This window comes from Oryctolagus cuniculus, chromosome 9, assembly GCF_051225735.1.
Source record: "Oryctolagus cuniculus isolate XC-2025 breed Fujian yellow rabbit chromosome 9, ASM5122573v1, whole genome shotgun sequence".
In the NCBI taxonomy this organism is placed as follows: Eukaryota; Metazoa; Chordata; class Mammalia; order Lagomorpha; family Leporidae; genus Oryctolagus; species Oryctolagus cuniculus.
The window spans coordinates 67,497,741-67,514,605 of record NC_142875.1 but is presented as its reverse complement, the minus strand read 5'-3'; the positions used below and the strand labels follow the sequence as shown (position 1 = coordinate 67,514,605).

Below are 16,865 nucleotides of genomic sequence, written 5' to 3'. Positions count from 1 at the left end.
GCCCTGGCTGTTGTGGCCATCTGGGGAGTGAACCAGTGGATGAATGATTTCTTTCTCCTTCTCTCTCTCTCTCTCTTTCTGCCTCTCTGTTACTCTGCCTTTCAAATTAACAAATATCTTTTTTAAAAGTACCATTACGATGTCTACTCCAAATCAACGAATAGAGCAGATGGTCAATAAATTTGTGGGGACGGAAATAGAGTTAACTCTTTAAAAGAAATAAGAAGAGTCCATTTCAGATGATATAATCAAGTCCTGATTTCAATTTTTGAGAGAAGAGGATGTATAAGCTTCCGAAAATAAGTACTTTATTTATTTATCCATTTATTTATTATAGGTACTTTCATTTAATCCTTCAGATTCTGCAAGTTTTCTTCCAACCACTCATTTTCTTATCAAGAGGAAGCTGATTCTAAAAGTAGTTACCAAGTTCAATAATAGCAAAGCAATACCTTCCTATCCTCTCTTCTCTATTTACCATGTGTACATAGCAATATAAGGAAACACCAAGAGAGGATTATCTTAACCACCAAGTATTTCAAAAATCAAAAAATTAAAACTAAGGTTAAATTGCAGAATAGGATTCTAATGTATCTGAAGTCTTAGTGCTTTAATTAGCATTTCTACAGACTAGTATAATCAAGTTTGAGGATCCCTTATCTGAATTGCTTGGAAACAGAGGTTTTTCAGATTTCAGAGTTTTTCAGATTTTTGAATATTTGCATAGACTTTACTGCTTAAGCATCTCTAATTAAAAAATCCAAAATGTGAAATGTTTCAAATTCTGAAATTTTGAGCACTATGTTGGCACTTTATACAATTAAAAAAAACTTAATCACAAATTTGATGAATTACAAGCTATTATCCAACTATCCAGATGTGAGGAGCACAACAAAACTTTCAAGTATGTTATTACTACTATTTAAGAAGTACCACTTTTATTAAAATAAACGCCTTATCAATACCTTGCCCACAAACAGAATACTGGTAGAACATGATTTATGCCCCTTAATGCTTTATAAAATACCAATAATCCAACTACAGTGTAGATTTTTCAACTACAGTGTAGATTTTGTGTGATCTTTAACAGTGGAACAAAAACAATCCTAGTAAATTGAACAAGAAAAATGCTTTTTAATCATCTAAAACAGCATATTCTCAAAATTTTTATTTTGTTGAAATTTAATAATACATTTTCAAAGGCAACACCTGTATTTTAAACAAATTATCTGAATACTTTAAAGAATTCTCCTTCCTTTTAAAGTGCTATGTTTTAAGAAAAGCTATTTCTAAACAGATCAGTGTATTAGGTGGTTTGGGGAACTCAAATAAAACTCCATTTTGATATTCCACCAGATTCTCATGCTATATACTGAAATAATACTATTCATTAACGGCATATTGGTCTTGAGGTAAATGCTAAGAAGCACCTCACAGTAACAGAGAGTTAGCCAAATATAAATGAATACCTTAAATTATTTTAGCTAGTTACTTACTGAAAGCCATGCAAGGGATTCCATGATTCGATGCTCACATCGTTCTAAATGTTTTATCATTTCTCTTGTCAAGTTAGCTTCAGCTTTGATAAAACTTTCAATCACTTTGTAAAAATCAAAGGCTTTTAAATTAAGTACATTCAGAATCCATGGGAAGGACAAATCTGTTCCAGAATCAAGATTCTGAGATGTACTTCCTAAAAATAAAAGAAAAAGCATATAGATATGAAATGTTAAGACTTGAACTAAGTATTTTCACTTGGAAGGTCTTATCAAACAAAGAATTAAAACACAGTAGGAAGATTAAGCAATCTTTATTTAGAGTAAATTTTTTTAAAGATTAATTCATTTGAAAGGCAGAGCCCCAGATAGAGAAATAGAGACAAAGGTCTTCCAATTTTGAGCCCATTCCCCAAATGGCTACCATGGCCAGAGTTCAGTGAAACTGAAGCCAGGAGCCCCATCCAGGTCTCTCATGTGAATGGCAGGGACACAAATACTTGGGCCATCATCAGCTGCTTTCCCAAATACATTTGCAGGGTGCTGGATCAGAATCAGAGCAGCCATGACTCGAACTGGAACTCTAATATAGGATGCCAGCATCATAAGTGGTGGCTTAAACACTGAACCACACCACCTAAATCTTCAGCAGAAATTTTTAGTTATGAGTCTGTAGACTCTTGGAAAATAGACTTCCATATTTCAAGTATATGTGAATGTTATAGTTTCCTTAGAGTAAAGGCTCATAGGTTATATCAGAATTTCAAAAGCTTAAATATCCTAAATTTATATTATAGACAAGTTTAATATCTTACCAGCAATTTATTAGCATAACCATGTTAACTCTCTCATTAATCCTGAGTAGAGGGAGAGAAAGATTCTTTAAAATTTTGCTAATTTCACTAGTTAGAAAATAGCATCTCATTTTTTATGTGTATTTCTTGGTTAGTAAATAAAATTTTCCACATCTATTTAGTAATTTTATTCCCTCTCTTATTAATTGTGTATTTTTTTGTATCCTTAGATAAATGTCCCTCTTTTGTTTTGGCAACTAAAAATTTTTAGGCATTTGTAACATTATTTGCAAAACAGTACATATTTAAAATTATACTTTAAGAAAATACCATTATCAGGGGCCAGCATTGTGGTACAGCAGTTTAAATCACTGTTTAACCCATATGCATCTCACATTGGAGTGCTGGTTTAAGTTCCAGCTACACTACTTCCAATCTAGCTCCCTGTTAATGCACCAGGGAGGGTAGTAGATGATGGCCCAAGTGCTTGGCCGAGCCTCTGCCACTCGTGGGGAAGACCAGATGTAGCCTGGCTTAGCCCTGGCTGCAGCAGCAATCTGAGGAGTGAACCAGTGGATGAAAGAGTCTCTCTCTCTCTCTTTTTTTTTTTTTATTTGACAGAGTTAGAGAAAGAGAGAGAGACAGAGACAGAAACAGAAACAGAGAGAAAGGTCTTCCTTCCGTTGGTTCACTCCCCAAATGGCTGCCATGGCTGGCGCTGTGCCAATCCGAAGTTAGGAGCCAGGTACTTCTTCCTGGTCTCCGAAGCGGGTGCAGGGGCCCAAGCACTTGGGCCATCCTCCACTGCCTTCCCGGGCCACAGCAGAGAGCTGGACTGGAAGAGGAGCAACTGGGACAGAACTGGCGCCCATATGGGATGCTGGTGCCGCAGGCAGAGGATTAACCAAGTGAGCCACATTGCCGGCCCCAGATTCATTCTCTCTCTCTCTCTCTCTCTCTCTCTGTTGCTCCCTCTCTCTCTGACATTCCATCTTTCAAATAAATAAACAAGTCTTTAAAAAAGAAAGAAAGAAAGAAAAGAAGACACTATTATCAGCCTTTGCTCTGTTTTTCTGATGGATTCTCAAAACCGTGGAGATTACTGCAGTGCTTCCACTTTTGTACAGGATACTCCTCTGGCATTTTACAATCTTATGGGTCTTGGAAGAGATTTCAGTAGGCACATTTACTGGATTCAGCATGGTCAGAATAGAAGCCTAGCAAAATACTATCCTCAAGAGGACAATTAAATGGCTTATGATGGCCTAGGATATTCTTCAGTATATACTGATCTAAAGTATACATTTCTTCTCCTTAATTTCACATTGTTCTATGTCCCAAAAAAGACACAGCACACCTGAAAGATTTTTTTTTACTGTAAATTGAGCCAAAATGTTTATTTATTAAAATTTAACTTACTGCTATATGTAGCCATTACAACTTCTAGAGCACACGCCAATAAAGACATATGAAAGATGTTGTCATTCAGGAGTTTGCTAATGAAAAAAAGAAAAAATGATTTTAAAATCTTTACTTTTAGAAAAAAGAAAAGAATGCTATACTAAAACTAAAAAAAGTTACCTAAAATTTTGAATGGATAATCGCTCTTCTTCCTAAAACAGATAATTTTAAAAATAGTTTAGTTGAGACCTTCTTTGGGGCAACACTGAATTTATTTCAAGTATATTCTTTTTAACTTACTGATTTAAGCATGGATTCCATTACTCGGTAATATAATCGGACTCCAAGTTTGTATCGCTACAAACAAACAAAAAAAGAAAAAAAAATAAGATCCCTCTACTCTAGAAAAATTACAATTACAATGTTTTTAAGTCTTTAAAAAATTTTTTTTGAAACACCCTTTTGACCTTTCTTAGAAATAAGGCTACCAAGAGTTGACAAATTAGCTTGTCTAAACTTAAGAAAGACTTCAGGGGCTGGTGCTGTAGTGTAGCACGTTAAGCCTACAGGGCTGGAATCCCATACAGGCACTGGTTCAAGTCCCAGCTGCACTGCTTCTGATCCAACTCTCTGCTAATGTGCTTGAGAAATCAGTGGAACATGGCCCAAGTCCCTGGGCCTCTAAACCCACATGGGAGACCCAGCTGAAGCTCCTGGCTCCTGGCTTCAGCCTGGCACAGCCCTGGCCATTGCAGCCATTTGAGAAGTGAATCAATGGATGGAAGATCTCTCTCCTTCTCTGTCACTGAAACTCTGCCTTTCAAATAAATAAATAAATAAATAAATCTTTTAAAAAAAAAAAAAACTTCAATATAAAGTGATGGTTAACATTTCCAGTAAATTATCAAGAGGGTAGATCCACTACCTGATTTTCCTTTACTCCATTTCAGTTACGCCATTCAAACTAAGGGTATGTTAAGTAACTGGTACTACTGAAGCATTTCATGAGTATCGTGCTTAACAGTAATTCAAAAATTTGTGGAAAATTGGAATTAAAGGGTATCCCCTAAATTTTGAAATTCATGCATAGCTTTATTTCATAATATACATTTTCTATGAGCTTTCTAAAGACCCTCCTCATATAATATTTTTTGAAATCTATAACATACACTTTCCAAAATGGCTGTCTGGGATTCAAAGAACAGTCTCTACCCATCAAACTTAGTAAAACTGGACAGGCAAAAACCAGACCAAACTGATCTTATCAGCAAAAAAGTTTTAACCAAATAACCTAGTAGTTGAAAGAATAACTAAATTTCAGATTTACACACACACACACACCATACTCCTTCATCCAAAATTAAGAGCATAAAACTAAAAAGTTGGTTAAAACCCTGAAGGCAGCAAAATGTAACTGGAATAACTATGTATAGTAGATTACAGTTTTCAAACTTACTTTTATATATTACCTTCATTAATGTCATACAACAAAACAGAATACAGAACCTGAATCTCAGAGAACTTAAATGATATGTTCATAAATGGTAGAACAAGATATAAACCCAGGGCTGTAACTCCAGATTTTATACATTCTTATCCAATATACTGATTTTAGATTTTCTGAAATAGTAATATCAATCAGAAATGGCATGTATAGTGTACTCCCATTCACATAAGTATAAACATATGTGAAAATTCCTACATATAGAAGTCAAAGCATACACACCCTAGCTTTAATAATATCAAAGATTTTAATTATTTTCTTACTTGTACTTTCTAAAATTACAATTCACATGTGTGCTTTTGATTTTTTTGTAATGCAATTCAAAGTGCTTTCCCAGTTTCCCACAAATAGCAGCCTACACAGGCAGCTGGCATACAGCATCTGCTAATAGTTTATCTATTGGTCATATACTATTATAGTATTTATACAATCTGCAGAGATGCTACCTTTCTATACTGTGGCACCAGTAAAAATAAACTTTAGTTACCTGTGATCCAATATCAACACAACCCTGTCCCACAGCTTTGGCAAATTTTTCTTTAAAGATGCATCCAATATCCTTCACTCTTTTCAGAATATTTTCTTTTGGATTCACTGTGCAGTTCTTTAAGAGGTATAAACAGAAATCAACATTGAGGATTAATTTAATTAATCAGAATTAACATTTGCTGTTTCATAATATATGACTTTGAACTTTCAATTATTTATAAGAAATGTGTAATATTTCCAAAATAAACTTAGCATATACAACTACAAAGAATAAATAGGCCACAGATTTTTCAGTGGATGTTAGCGACCAGAAAACATTAGAGTACAATTTAAAAATCCTATTATCTATATTTTCTGCTGTTAGGCTAAGGGAAGAGCAGATTTGCCAGCATTTCCATCCATAATATATTTGTATAAAATGCCTCCAATTAAGATTTATTTATTTTTATTTTTTTACTTATTTGACAGGTAGAGTTAGTGTGAGAGAGAGAGACACACACACAGAGAAAGGTCTTCCTTCCGTTGGTTCACCTCAAAAATGGCCGCCATGGCCGGCACTGTGCCAATCCGATGCCAGGAGCCAGGTACTTCCTCCTGGTCTCCCAAGCGGTACAGGTGCCCAATCACCTGGGCCATCTTCCACTGCCTTCCCAGGCCACAGCAGAGAGCTGGACTGGAAGAGGAGCAGCCAGGACTAGAACCTGGCACCCATTTGGGATGCTGGTGCTGCAGGTGGAGGATTAGCCAAGTGAACCATGGCGCCGGCCCCTCCAATTAAGATTTATATTAACATGCATGTTAATACCCCAAAAGCTCATGAAGTAAAAATAAGGTCTGAGCCTGGTATTGCTTTCTAATTTAAAACTGTGTTTTGAAAGAGTTAAGAATTATTGGGGGTGGGGGGCTGGCACTGTGGTGCAGCAGGTTAACACCCTGGCCTGAAGTGCCGGCATCCCATATGGGCACCGGTTCAAGACCCGGAAGCTCCACTTCCAATCCAGCTCTCTACTATGGCCTTGGAAAGCAGTAGAAAATGGCCCAAGTCCTTGGGCCCCTGCACCCACTTGGGAGACCCAGAAGAATCTCCTGGCTTCAGATTGGCGCAGCTCCAGCCGTTGCAGCCAATTGGGGAGTGAACCAGTGGACAGAAGACCTTTCTCTCTGTCTCTGTCTCTGTCTCTCTCTCTGCCTCTCATCTCTCTGTGTAACTCTTAACTTTCAAATAAATAAATCTTTAAAAAAAAAAAAGAATTATTAGGGTTAGCATTGTGGCACAGGATTAAGGTCTTGCTTGAGACACCCACATCCCACATTGTAGTGCCTGGTTCAAGTCCTGGCTACTCCATATTTCTAATCTAGCTTTGCTGCTAATGTGCCTATGAGGCAATGAACAAGGCCCAAGTTCCTTTTACCTACATAGGAAACCTGGATGGAATTCTTGACTTCTGGCTTTGGACTAACCTAGGTTGAAGCTACTGTGAGCTTTTGGGTAGTGAACCAAAAACAGATCTCTCTCTTTCTCTTTCATCTTTCCCTCTCTGTCACTCTTCCTTTCCAAATAAATAATTTTTTTTAACTTTTATTTAATGAAGATAAATTTCCAAAGTACGACTTATGGATTACAATGGCTTCCCCCCCATACCGTCCCTTCCACGCACAACCCTCCCCTTTCCCACTCCCTCTCCCCTTCCATTCACATCAAGATTCATTTTCGATTATCTTAATATACAGAAGATCAGCTTAGTATACATTAAGTAAGGATTTCAACAGTTTGCTCCCACACAGAAACATAAAGTGAAAAATAATAGATGATTTTTTTTAAATGATGATGAAATCAGATCAGACCTATTGTCATGTTTAATCCCAGTGAGAGTCAAGTTGGGAATTGATAATTTCTTTTTTTTTTTTTTTACAGAAGATCAGTTTAGTATGCATTAAGTAAAGATTTTAACAGTTTGCACCCCCATAGAAACACAAAGTGAAATATATTGTTTGAGTACTCGTTATAGCATTAAATCTCAATGCACAGCACATTAAGGACAGAGATCTTACATGAGGAGTAAGTGCACAGTGACTCCTGTTGTTGACTTTACAAATTGACACTCCTGTCTATGGCATCAGTAATCTCCCTATGCTCCAGTCATGAGTTTCCAAGGCTATGGAAGCCCTCTGAGTTCTCCGACTCTTATCTTGTTTAGACAAGGTCATAGTCAAAGTGGAGGTTCTCTCCTCCCTTCAGAGAAAGGTACCTCCTTCTTTGATGACCTGTTCTTTCCACTGGGATCTCACTCACAGAGATCTTTTGTCACAGTGTCTTGGCTTTCCATGCCTGAAACACTCTCATGGGCTTTTCAGCCAGATCCGAATGCCTTTAGGGCTGATTCTGAGGCCAGAGTGCTCCAAATAAATAATTTTTAAAAGGATTAATCATTAAACTACATTTTCTGAAACACAAGATAGGAAAATAGTGACGAAAGAAATTCTAATACATATTAGGCAAAGCTGCATCAACTTTAATAATTAAAACATATCACATAAAATATAAAATGAAAATCATGATGTATTATAGCAGTATGTTTTTCATATTGTGATGTTAATATATATATATATAAAACAAGCATGATTCTAACTTACTAAAATATAAACATGATTCTGATTTGCTACACAGATTGATTTTGTTTTAAAATCTTTATAGAGGGGCCGGTGCTGTGGCATAGCAGGTAAAGCTGCTGCCTGCAGTGCCAGCATCCCATATGGGTGCTGGTTCGAGTCCCAGCTACTCCACTTCTGATCCAGCTCTCTGCTATGGCCTGGGAAAACAGTGGAAGATGGCCCAAGTCCTTGGGCCCCATGTGGGAGACCTGAAACAAGCTGGCTTTGGATTGGCGCAGCTCCAGCCACTGCGGCCAAATGGAGAGTGAACAAGCAAATGGAAGACTCTCTCTCTCTGCCTCTCCTTTTTCTGTGTAACTCTGACTTTCAAATAAATAAATAAATATTTAAAAAATAAATAAAATCTTTATAGATCAAATACATTAAAATATTACACATTAGAAAACAGTCTAAAATTAACTATAATTTTCCATGTAACATATACAATGTCATTCAAAAATTTAATTCTAGAATATTAATAATTGTATATTATTATATGAAAACAATACACAAATTTTAGAAACATATAACAAAGAAGTATTTCCAGGCCTAAATCACTGTTGCCAAAATGTTCATTAAAATGTCCACAGATTCTAAAACTGAAAGACAGGAAGGTCTCAAGTTTAAAAATGAAGACACATGAACTGATAAAGTCAAAAAAAGAAAAAAAATGTAATGACTTTCAATGAACACTCACTCTGAGATAGGCAGTTTGTCAGATGTGCACTAAACTTCAGAGTTAAGCTGTTAAGCTTCATTAAAAGTCAAGCTTTATATTGAAGCTCCAGGAAATATTTTTTTATTAAGATTTATGTATTTATTTATTTATATGAAAAGCAGACTGATAGAAAAAGACAGAGACAGAGAGGGATCGTCCATCTGCTGGGTTCACTCCCCAAATTGCTGCAACAGCCAGAGCTGGGCAAGGCTGAAGCCAGGAGCCAGGAACACCATTCATGGGTGGCAGGTACCCAAGTACTTGCCTTATCTTTTGTTGCCTTCCCAGTTGCATTATCAGGAAGCTGCATGGGAAGCAGGGTAACCAGCATTCCAATATAGACTGCTGCTGCGGCAGGCAGCAGCTTAACCCTCTGTGCTGCAACGCTAGCCTCTCCTGGGAATTTTTAAAGCAGAATTTTCTGCTCAAGTAAAGTAATCCAAAACAAAAAGAACTCCTACATATTCTAAATGTTGGAGGACATATTCAAAAATAATCTTTGAGAAGGAAGAAATTTATCATTCTTTTAGCTTCTATCATTACCCCTTGCTAAAAGTTTTAGGTAACTGGGTAGCTACCTCTTGGTAAATCTTCATGTGTTACAGACAACCCATAAACAAATGCAATATTATCCAAGCTAGACAAACAGTTCTTTTTAAAAAAATTTTTTTTTATTTGACAGATAGAGTTAGACACTTAGAGACAGAGACAGAGAGAAAGGTCTTCCTTCCATTGGTTCACTCCCCAAATGGCCACTACAGCCAGGAGCCAGGTGTTTCCTCCTGGTCTCCCATGCAGATGCAGGGGCCCAACCACTTGGGCCATCCTCCATTGCCTTCCCAGGCCACAGCAGAGAGCTAGACTGGAAGAGGAGCAACCAGGACTAGAACCCAGCGCCCACATGGGATGCCAATGCTGCAGGCGGAGGATTAACCAATTGAGCCATGGCCCTGGCCCCAGACAAACAGTTCTAAGCCAACACAATTATGACTATTCTGACAAGTACAACTACTAATTCCTGGGAGGAACATAGCAAGAGAATAAAAATCACAGGTAGGATATGGTAATAACTAAGTTGTAAACTACAAAAAAAAGTACATAATTACTGCAACAAACCAAGTTTAATAAGTATGCTGGTTTTATATCCAGTTTCCATGGAATGGGATTTCAGCAGATACTAACCCTCAACTGAGTTTAGATAAGGAATGAAGAAACAAGCAAGCAATACAGATGCTAGTTTTCATTCTCTCTTCCTTTTTTCAGGGGAGGGAGGGTAGCAGGATCTTTCAAGTATCAAACTCAAAGTCTATTAGAAGTTTGCAAACTGCAATGTACACAGACCCAGGCAAGAACCATATTATGAAAATGGGTTGAATAAAGGATAAAAAACAGATTGTAGGGCTATGGCCAATATTAAGTCCTATGTAACATCACATTCAAAGATCTGTTTTTAAAGATATATTTATTTTATTTGAAAGAATTACAGAGAGGGGGAGAGCTGAGAGATTTCCATCCACTGGTTCAATCCCCAAATGGCCACAACAGCCAAGGCTGTGCCAGGCTGAAGCCAAGGGCCAGGAGCTTCATCCGGGTCTCCCATATGGCTGCAGAGGCCCAAAGACTTGGGCAATCTTCCACTCCTTTCACAGTGGAAAAATCACAGGCATGAGCAGGGAGCTGGATCGGAAGTGGAGCATCCAAGACCAGAACCGGTGCCCGTATGGGATGCTGTTTTAACCCGCTGTGCTACAACGCTGCCCCCACATTCAAAGATAACAGAAGCAGTCAGAAAAGAAAAGATAGATTAACCACAAAGAAGCAACAATTCAGGGAAGGTGTTTGGAGCAGTGATTAAGTTACCACTTGGGATGTCTGCATCCCAGATTTGAGTGCCTAGTTCAAGCCTTGGCTTCTCTTCTTCAATTCACCCTTCTGCTAATACATTCCCTGGGAGGTAGCAGATGATGGCTCACGTATCTGGATCCCTGCCACCCATGTGGGAGACACAGACTGAGTCCGGGCTCCTAGCTTCAGCCTGGCCCATCCTTGGCTGTTGCACACATTTGGGGAGTGAACCAGCAGATGGAAGATCTCTGCCTGTCTCTCTGTCTCTCTGCCTTTAACACAAATAAATTCTCCAAAAGAAAGAACAGAGTGACAGAAGATTTCTTAATTAGCAACAAAGGGAGCCAAGTAATAGTAAAGTAGTATGTTTAAAATAATAAAGTAATATCTTAACCTTTTAATAGAAAGTAAATGTCAGCTAGAGCTAAGGATCCAGTTATCTTACTAAAATTGAGGAAAAGGATATTTTCAGACAACAAAACCAAGCCTTGAAAATTCATTCCAAACTAACTTCACTAAAGGAATTATTAAAGAATATTATCTGGGAAGAGGTATTTGGGCTACCAATTAAGACTCCTGCATCCCACATCAGAGTACCTAGGTTTGATTCCCAGCTCCATTTCCTGACTCCAGCTTCCCACTGAAGCAGACCCTGGGAGGCAAAAGAAAATGACCCAAGTAATTGAATTGCTACCACCCCTGTGAAAAACATGGATTTAGTTCCTGGCTCCTGACTCCTGGCTGTGGCCCTAGCCCTACCCTGGCCACGGTAGGCATTTGGAAAGTAAACCAGAAGATGTGAGCTCCCTCTGTCGGTCTCTGTCTCTCACTTTCACCGCATGTCAAGTAAATAAAATAAAATAAATTTTAAAAAGTAATGTATCTGTAGAGGAAAGAAAATGATTTCAAAAGTGAGGTCTAGATTGCAAGAAAGAAAGCAAGCAAGACAAATGATAAATATTAGAAAATATAAAAATAGCACCTTCTAAATTAAATCAACACTGCTAATAAAATCTATTTGGGGGTTAAAAGCAAGAAATAAGATCAAGGATAACTACATGTTGGATAGGAGATAAATGTCTTAAAATATTGAGTCTTTGATGTTTAATTTACAAATGTTTTGTCAAGATTAACAAAAATAATATTATATATTTGGCTTACATTGAAATAGGAAATCAGATTTTCTGAAGGTTGATCACTTGCTGAGTTTAAAATCATCATTAATTGTTGAATGGTATTCATAACAGTCCTAGAAGAAAAAAAAACAAAGAAGAGTTAAGCAATGAAGAGAAATAAAGAAAAAATTAAATTCATATATTTTCTAAGTTAAATGTATTTTTAAATACACTTTCTCCTCTTTATCTTTTAAAAGTTCCCTGAAATAAGACTTTACCAGGGCTGTTTATGGAGCTGCAGGTTAAGCCACTGGCATCCCATATCATATGAGTGCTAATTCAAGTCCTGGCTACTCCACTTTTTCTGTCTTTCTTCCTTTCTTTCATTTCTTCCTTTCTTGCCTTTCTTCCTTTTTTCCCTTCCTTTCTCCCTTTCTTTCTCTCTCTTTCTTTCTTTTTTTTTTTTTTTTTTTTGAAGATTTATTTATTTATTTGAAAGGCAGAGTTACAGAGAGGCAGAGAGAGAGAGAAGTCTTCCATCTGCTGGTTCACTCTCCAAATGGCCACAATGGCCAGAACAGCACTGATCCAAAGCCAGGAGCCAAGAGCTTCTTCCACATCTCCCACATGGGTGCAGGGGACCAAGGACTTGGGCCATCCTCTACCTCTTTCTCAGGCCACAGCGCTGGTCCCACTGCTCCACTTTTGATCCAGCTCTCTGTTAATGTGCCTGGGAAAGCAGCAAAAGATTGTCCAAGTGCTTGGGCCCCTGCACACATATGAAAGACCCAGATGGGACAGCGCTGCAGCTCAATAGGCTAATCCTCCACCTAGTGGTGCCGGCACACCGGGTTCTAGTCCCAGTCGGGGCGCCGGATTCTTTCCCGGTTGCCCCTCTTCTAGGCCAGCTCTCTGCTGTGGCCCGGGAAGGCAGTGGAGGATGGCCCAAGTCCTTGGGCCCTGCACCCCATGGGAGACCAGGAGAAGCACCTGGCTCCTGGCTTCGGATCAGCGCGCTTTGCCAGCCATAGCGTGCCAGCTGTGGCGGCCATTGGAGGGTGAACCAACGGCAAAAGGAAGACCTTTCTCTCTGTCTCTCTCTCTCACTATCCACTCTGCCTGTCAAAAAAAAAAACAACCAGATGGAGTTCCAGGTTCCTGGTTTTGGTCTGGCCCAATCCCGGCCATTGTTGCTATTTAAGGAGTAAGCCAATGGATGGAAGATTTTTCCCTTTGCGTCTCCATCTCTGTAACCCTGCCTTTCAAATAAATAAATCTTTTTCTAAAAAAAAATTCCTATGTGTACTGTTGCTTACAAGAAATTCCATTTTACTTAAATCTTGAAGAAAAGATGTACTCAATAATCAGTGAGTTTATAATTACAGAACTGATATTTACTAATAAAACTACATATCAATAAAACACTAATGGGTCAAATCAATGACACTATTTTTAGGAGTAAAGACAATGGCATTATATATTTTCATATTAAACAGAAATAAAGGGCATCAAAATGGCATTCTTTCAAAAAATTACAAGAAAATACTAAACACTTTTGAATAAAAACAAGAAGATATTTGATAGCTCAAATAAAGAATCAAGTGACTGTCCTTTATGGAAATATTTGAAGAAGAAAGGCACTAAGTTCCTGAATAATTTTTAAAATCACTATTTTCAAAGCATAAAATCAAGTCAGTATCATTACATCTTTTTAATTGTATAATATCAAGTGTGTGTGTGTGGCAGAATGTATAGTAAATATGAGCACTCCAATTTTGGAGTAGCAGTGTATTTGAGACATTGCTTAATGATGCAAAGATTTTCAGAATGTTTTGAGCTGAAAGGGCCCTTAAATATTAAGTAAAATATTTTCAGTGTTCTCAGCTAAGCCCCTCAGAGCTATAGCTACACTTTTTTACCTTTCACTCACAATATTGCAATACGGCTTTCCTGTGCGACTATGCTTACTGATGTATTTCAGCTACAATGACTAGAACCACAAATGACCAACTGTTAAAATCAAAAAACATTTGTCTTTCATATCATTTGTTCTGATACTTGACTTCATTGATGCATTTGACACCTAAACACTCTTTCCTCAAACCCCCTCCCTCCTTGGACTTTTCTTGGCTTAACTCTCTGGGCCGTCTCATTCTTCAGAATCTAACTTCCATTTAGTCCTTAGATGCTAGCATTCTTTTGGGTTTGGCCCTTAGCCATCACGCTTGCCATTAAAAACCTTTGCTTTAGGCAATCTCATCTATTTTCACGGTTTAAGCTTCCCCTACTTGTCCCTTAATTTTTTTTTTTTTTTTTTTGACAGGCAGAGTGGACAGTGAGAGAGAGAGAGAGAAAGGTCTTCCTTTGCTGTTGGTTCACCCTCCAATGGCCACTGCGGCCGGTGCGCTGCAGCCAGTGCACCACGCTAATCCGAAGCCAGGAGCCAGGTGCTTCTCCTGGTCTCCCATGGGGTGCAGGGCCCAAGGACTTGGGCCACCCTCCACTGCCTTCCCGGGCCACAGCAGAGGGCTGGCCTGGAAGAGGGGCAACCGGGACAGAATCCGGCACCCTGACTGTGACTAGAACCTGGTGTGCCGGCGCCACAGGCGAAGGATTAGCCTATTGAGCCGCGGCGCTGGCCTGTCCCCTAATTTTTAAGAGCCTTACATTATACCATTTACCAGATATCCTCTTCATAAGTATCCCAAGAATAATATTCTAAATATGAGTTCATCAAAATTTATCAAACCTTCATTCCCACCAGCACCCTATTGGTTCAGATCTTCTACATCTCTGAACTTAACTATCACAATAGATCAGTCCAGAGATTTTCACTATGCCTGTGGTCGTAAGACCTAGGCATGTGCACCTTGAAAAAAACCCTCAGGTTATCCTAATTTGCACCTCTGGTTAAGAACCACTGAGAAAAGTGGACAGGTGGGTCACCTTGTCTTATCCTCCTCAGTCCATCTACTCACAAACTATTGCCATGCACACCTGTAAAATGAAGTCTGATTTTAATTCTTATCCCTGTTTCATAACTATTTATAGCACAAGTTGTATCATGTACAAGCCACAGTGTAAACCTTTGAGTATGCCATAAAAGGTCTTTCATGTCTAATACCATACCTCCATGCCTACAATTTCATCCTCTTATTTTACAGTCAATCAACATAGAGCTACTAACAGTTCTAGATATACTGTGTTGTTTTACACTTCCATTACTTTGCACATGCTGTTTGCACATCTTTAAGATTTTTTTTATTTGAAAGGCAGAATTACAGAGAGAGGGAGAGAGAGAGGGAGAGAGAGAGAGAGACATCTTTCATCTGCTGGTTCACTCCCTAAACGGCTGGAGCTGGGCCAGTCTGAAGCCAGGAGCTAGGAGCTTCTTCTGGGTATCCCATGTGGGTGCAGGGGCCCAAGCATTTGAGCCATATTCCGTTGCTTTCCCGAGCACATTAGCAGAGAGATGGATTGGAAGTGGAGCAGATGGGACTTGAACCAGCACCCATATGGAATGCCAGCATTGCAGACGGCAGCTTTACCCACTAAGCCACAATGCCAGCCCCTATTTGCACATCTTAAAATGTCTGTCCTGCTAAACATTTCAATAACATCGCTTCATAATTCTTCTGTGCCATCTCATTAACTTGTTCATTAGTCTTTTATGATATTAATATGAAAATGTATTTGTTTCATGTCTATATAGTCATTTAAAATATATTAATGATTGTCTACTATGTACTAGGTATTAGGCTAGGTTCTAATTATTAAATGGTAAACAAAAATAGTCGTAGCTCATATGGTATGAAATTGAAAGGATATTGTGGGTATTGGTGAAAACCATATGCAAAGACAAATGAATTTATAATTATAATTGTGATATACATTATGGAAGAAATAGAACAGTATGCTATGAGAAAGAATAATAAAACACTTCAGGGAGAAATATAACCTTAAAAATGCAATATTTGTGCTGAACCTTAAGGAAGAATAGCAGTTGATAATCCACAGAAAGAAAAGAAGAGCTTCAAGAAGACAGAATATCAAGTGTGAAGGTTTTCAAGTTCAAAAGAGTTTGCAGAATGCAATAAAGTAGAAGACCAAAGTGTAGCTAAAGCAGAGTGAGCAAGAAAACAAGTAAGATCAGAGAGGCACATAAGCCAGATTATACAAGATCTTATAGGAATTGTTAAGGAAACTGCATGGGAAGTAATCACCAGGTATTAATAGCAGGATACATATCATCTGATTTACATATCTAGAATATTATTATTGGGCTCAGTGGAGAATAGATCTGAGGATGGGAAAGGAGGGAGAGTAGAAGCAGTCAGATCAGTCAGTAGGCTACTGCAAAGAACTATCCCAAGACGAGAAAGATGTCTTGAACAAAAGTGGTAAGAATAGAAATAAAGAGTAGTAGATGGACTTAAGAAATATTTTAGAGGAAACTGGCACTGTGGTGTAGCAGGCAACGCTGCGCCTGCAGTGCTGGCATCCCATATGGGCACCGGTTCTAGTCCCGGCTGCTCCACTTCCGATCCAGCTCTCTGGTATGGCCTGGGAAAGCAATAGAAGATGACCCAAGTGCTTGGGCCCCTGCCCCTTTGTGGGAGGCTGGGAAGAAACTCCTGTTTCCTGGCTTCAGCTAGGCCCAACTCTGGCGATTGTAGCCATCTGGGGAGTGAACCAGTGGATGGAAGACCTCTCTCTCAGCCTCTGCCTCTCTGTAACTCTTGACTTTCAAATAAATAAATAAATAAATATTTAAAAATATATTTTGGAGGTATATTCAACAAGACTTGACAACATAGTTAGATGTGAGAAGTGAATGAGAAAAAGGACAGA

General features: G+C 38.4%; 1 protein-coding gene across 4 annotated transcripts in view; it reads right to left on the bottom strand.

The window, feature by feature from the left end:
* The window catches only part of RB1 (RB transcriptional corepressor 1), a 156,513-nt gene that overhangs the window by 94,980 nt on the left and 44,668 nt on the right, over positions 1-16,865 (bottom strand). For 3 of the 4 annotated variants that reach the window (XR_016213276.1, XM_002720723.6, XM_051832230.3), the window contains exons 12-17: positions 12,061-12,148; positions 5,683-5,799; positions 3,992-4,048; positions 3,872-3,903; positions 3,710-3,786; positions 1,497-1,693 (exon numbers count right to left, since the gene is read on the bottom strand). Coding sequence is in view for 2 of the 4 variants with exons in the window: in XM_002720723.6 (XP_002720769.1) it covers positions 1,497-1,693; positions 3,710-3,786; positions 3,872-3,903; positions 3,992-4,048; positions 5,683-5,799; positions 12,061-12,148 (568 nt within the window). In the remaining 2 variants the exon portion in view is untranslated. Of the gene's footprint in view, positions 1-1,496; positions 1,694-3,709; positions 3,787-3,871; positions 3,904-3,991; positions 4,049-5,682; positions 5,800-12,060; positions 12,149-16,865 lie in introns of those variants that run through there. The other variant, XM_089304132.1, reaches the window with a different exon arrangement.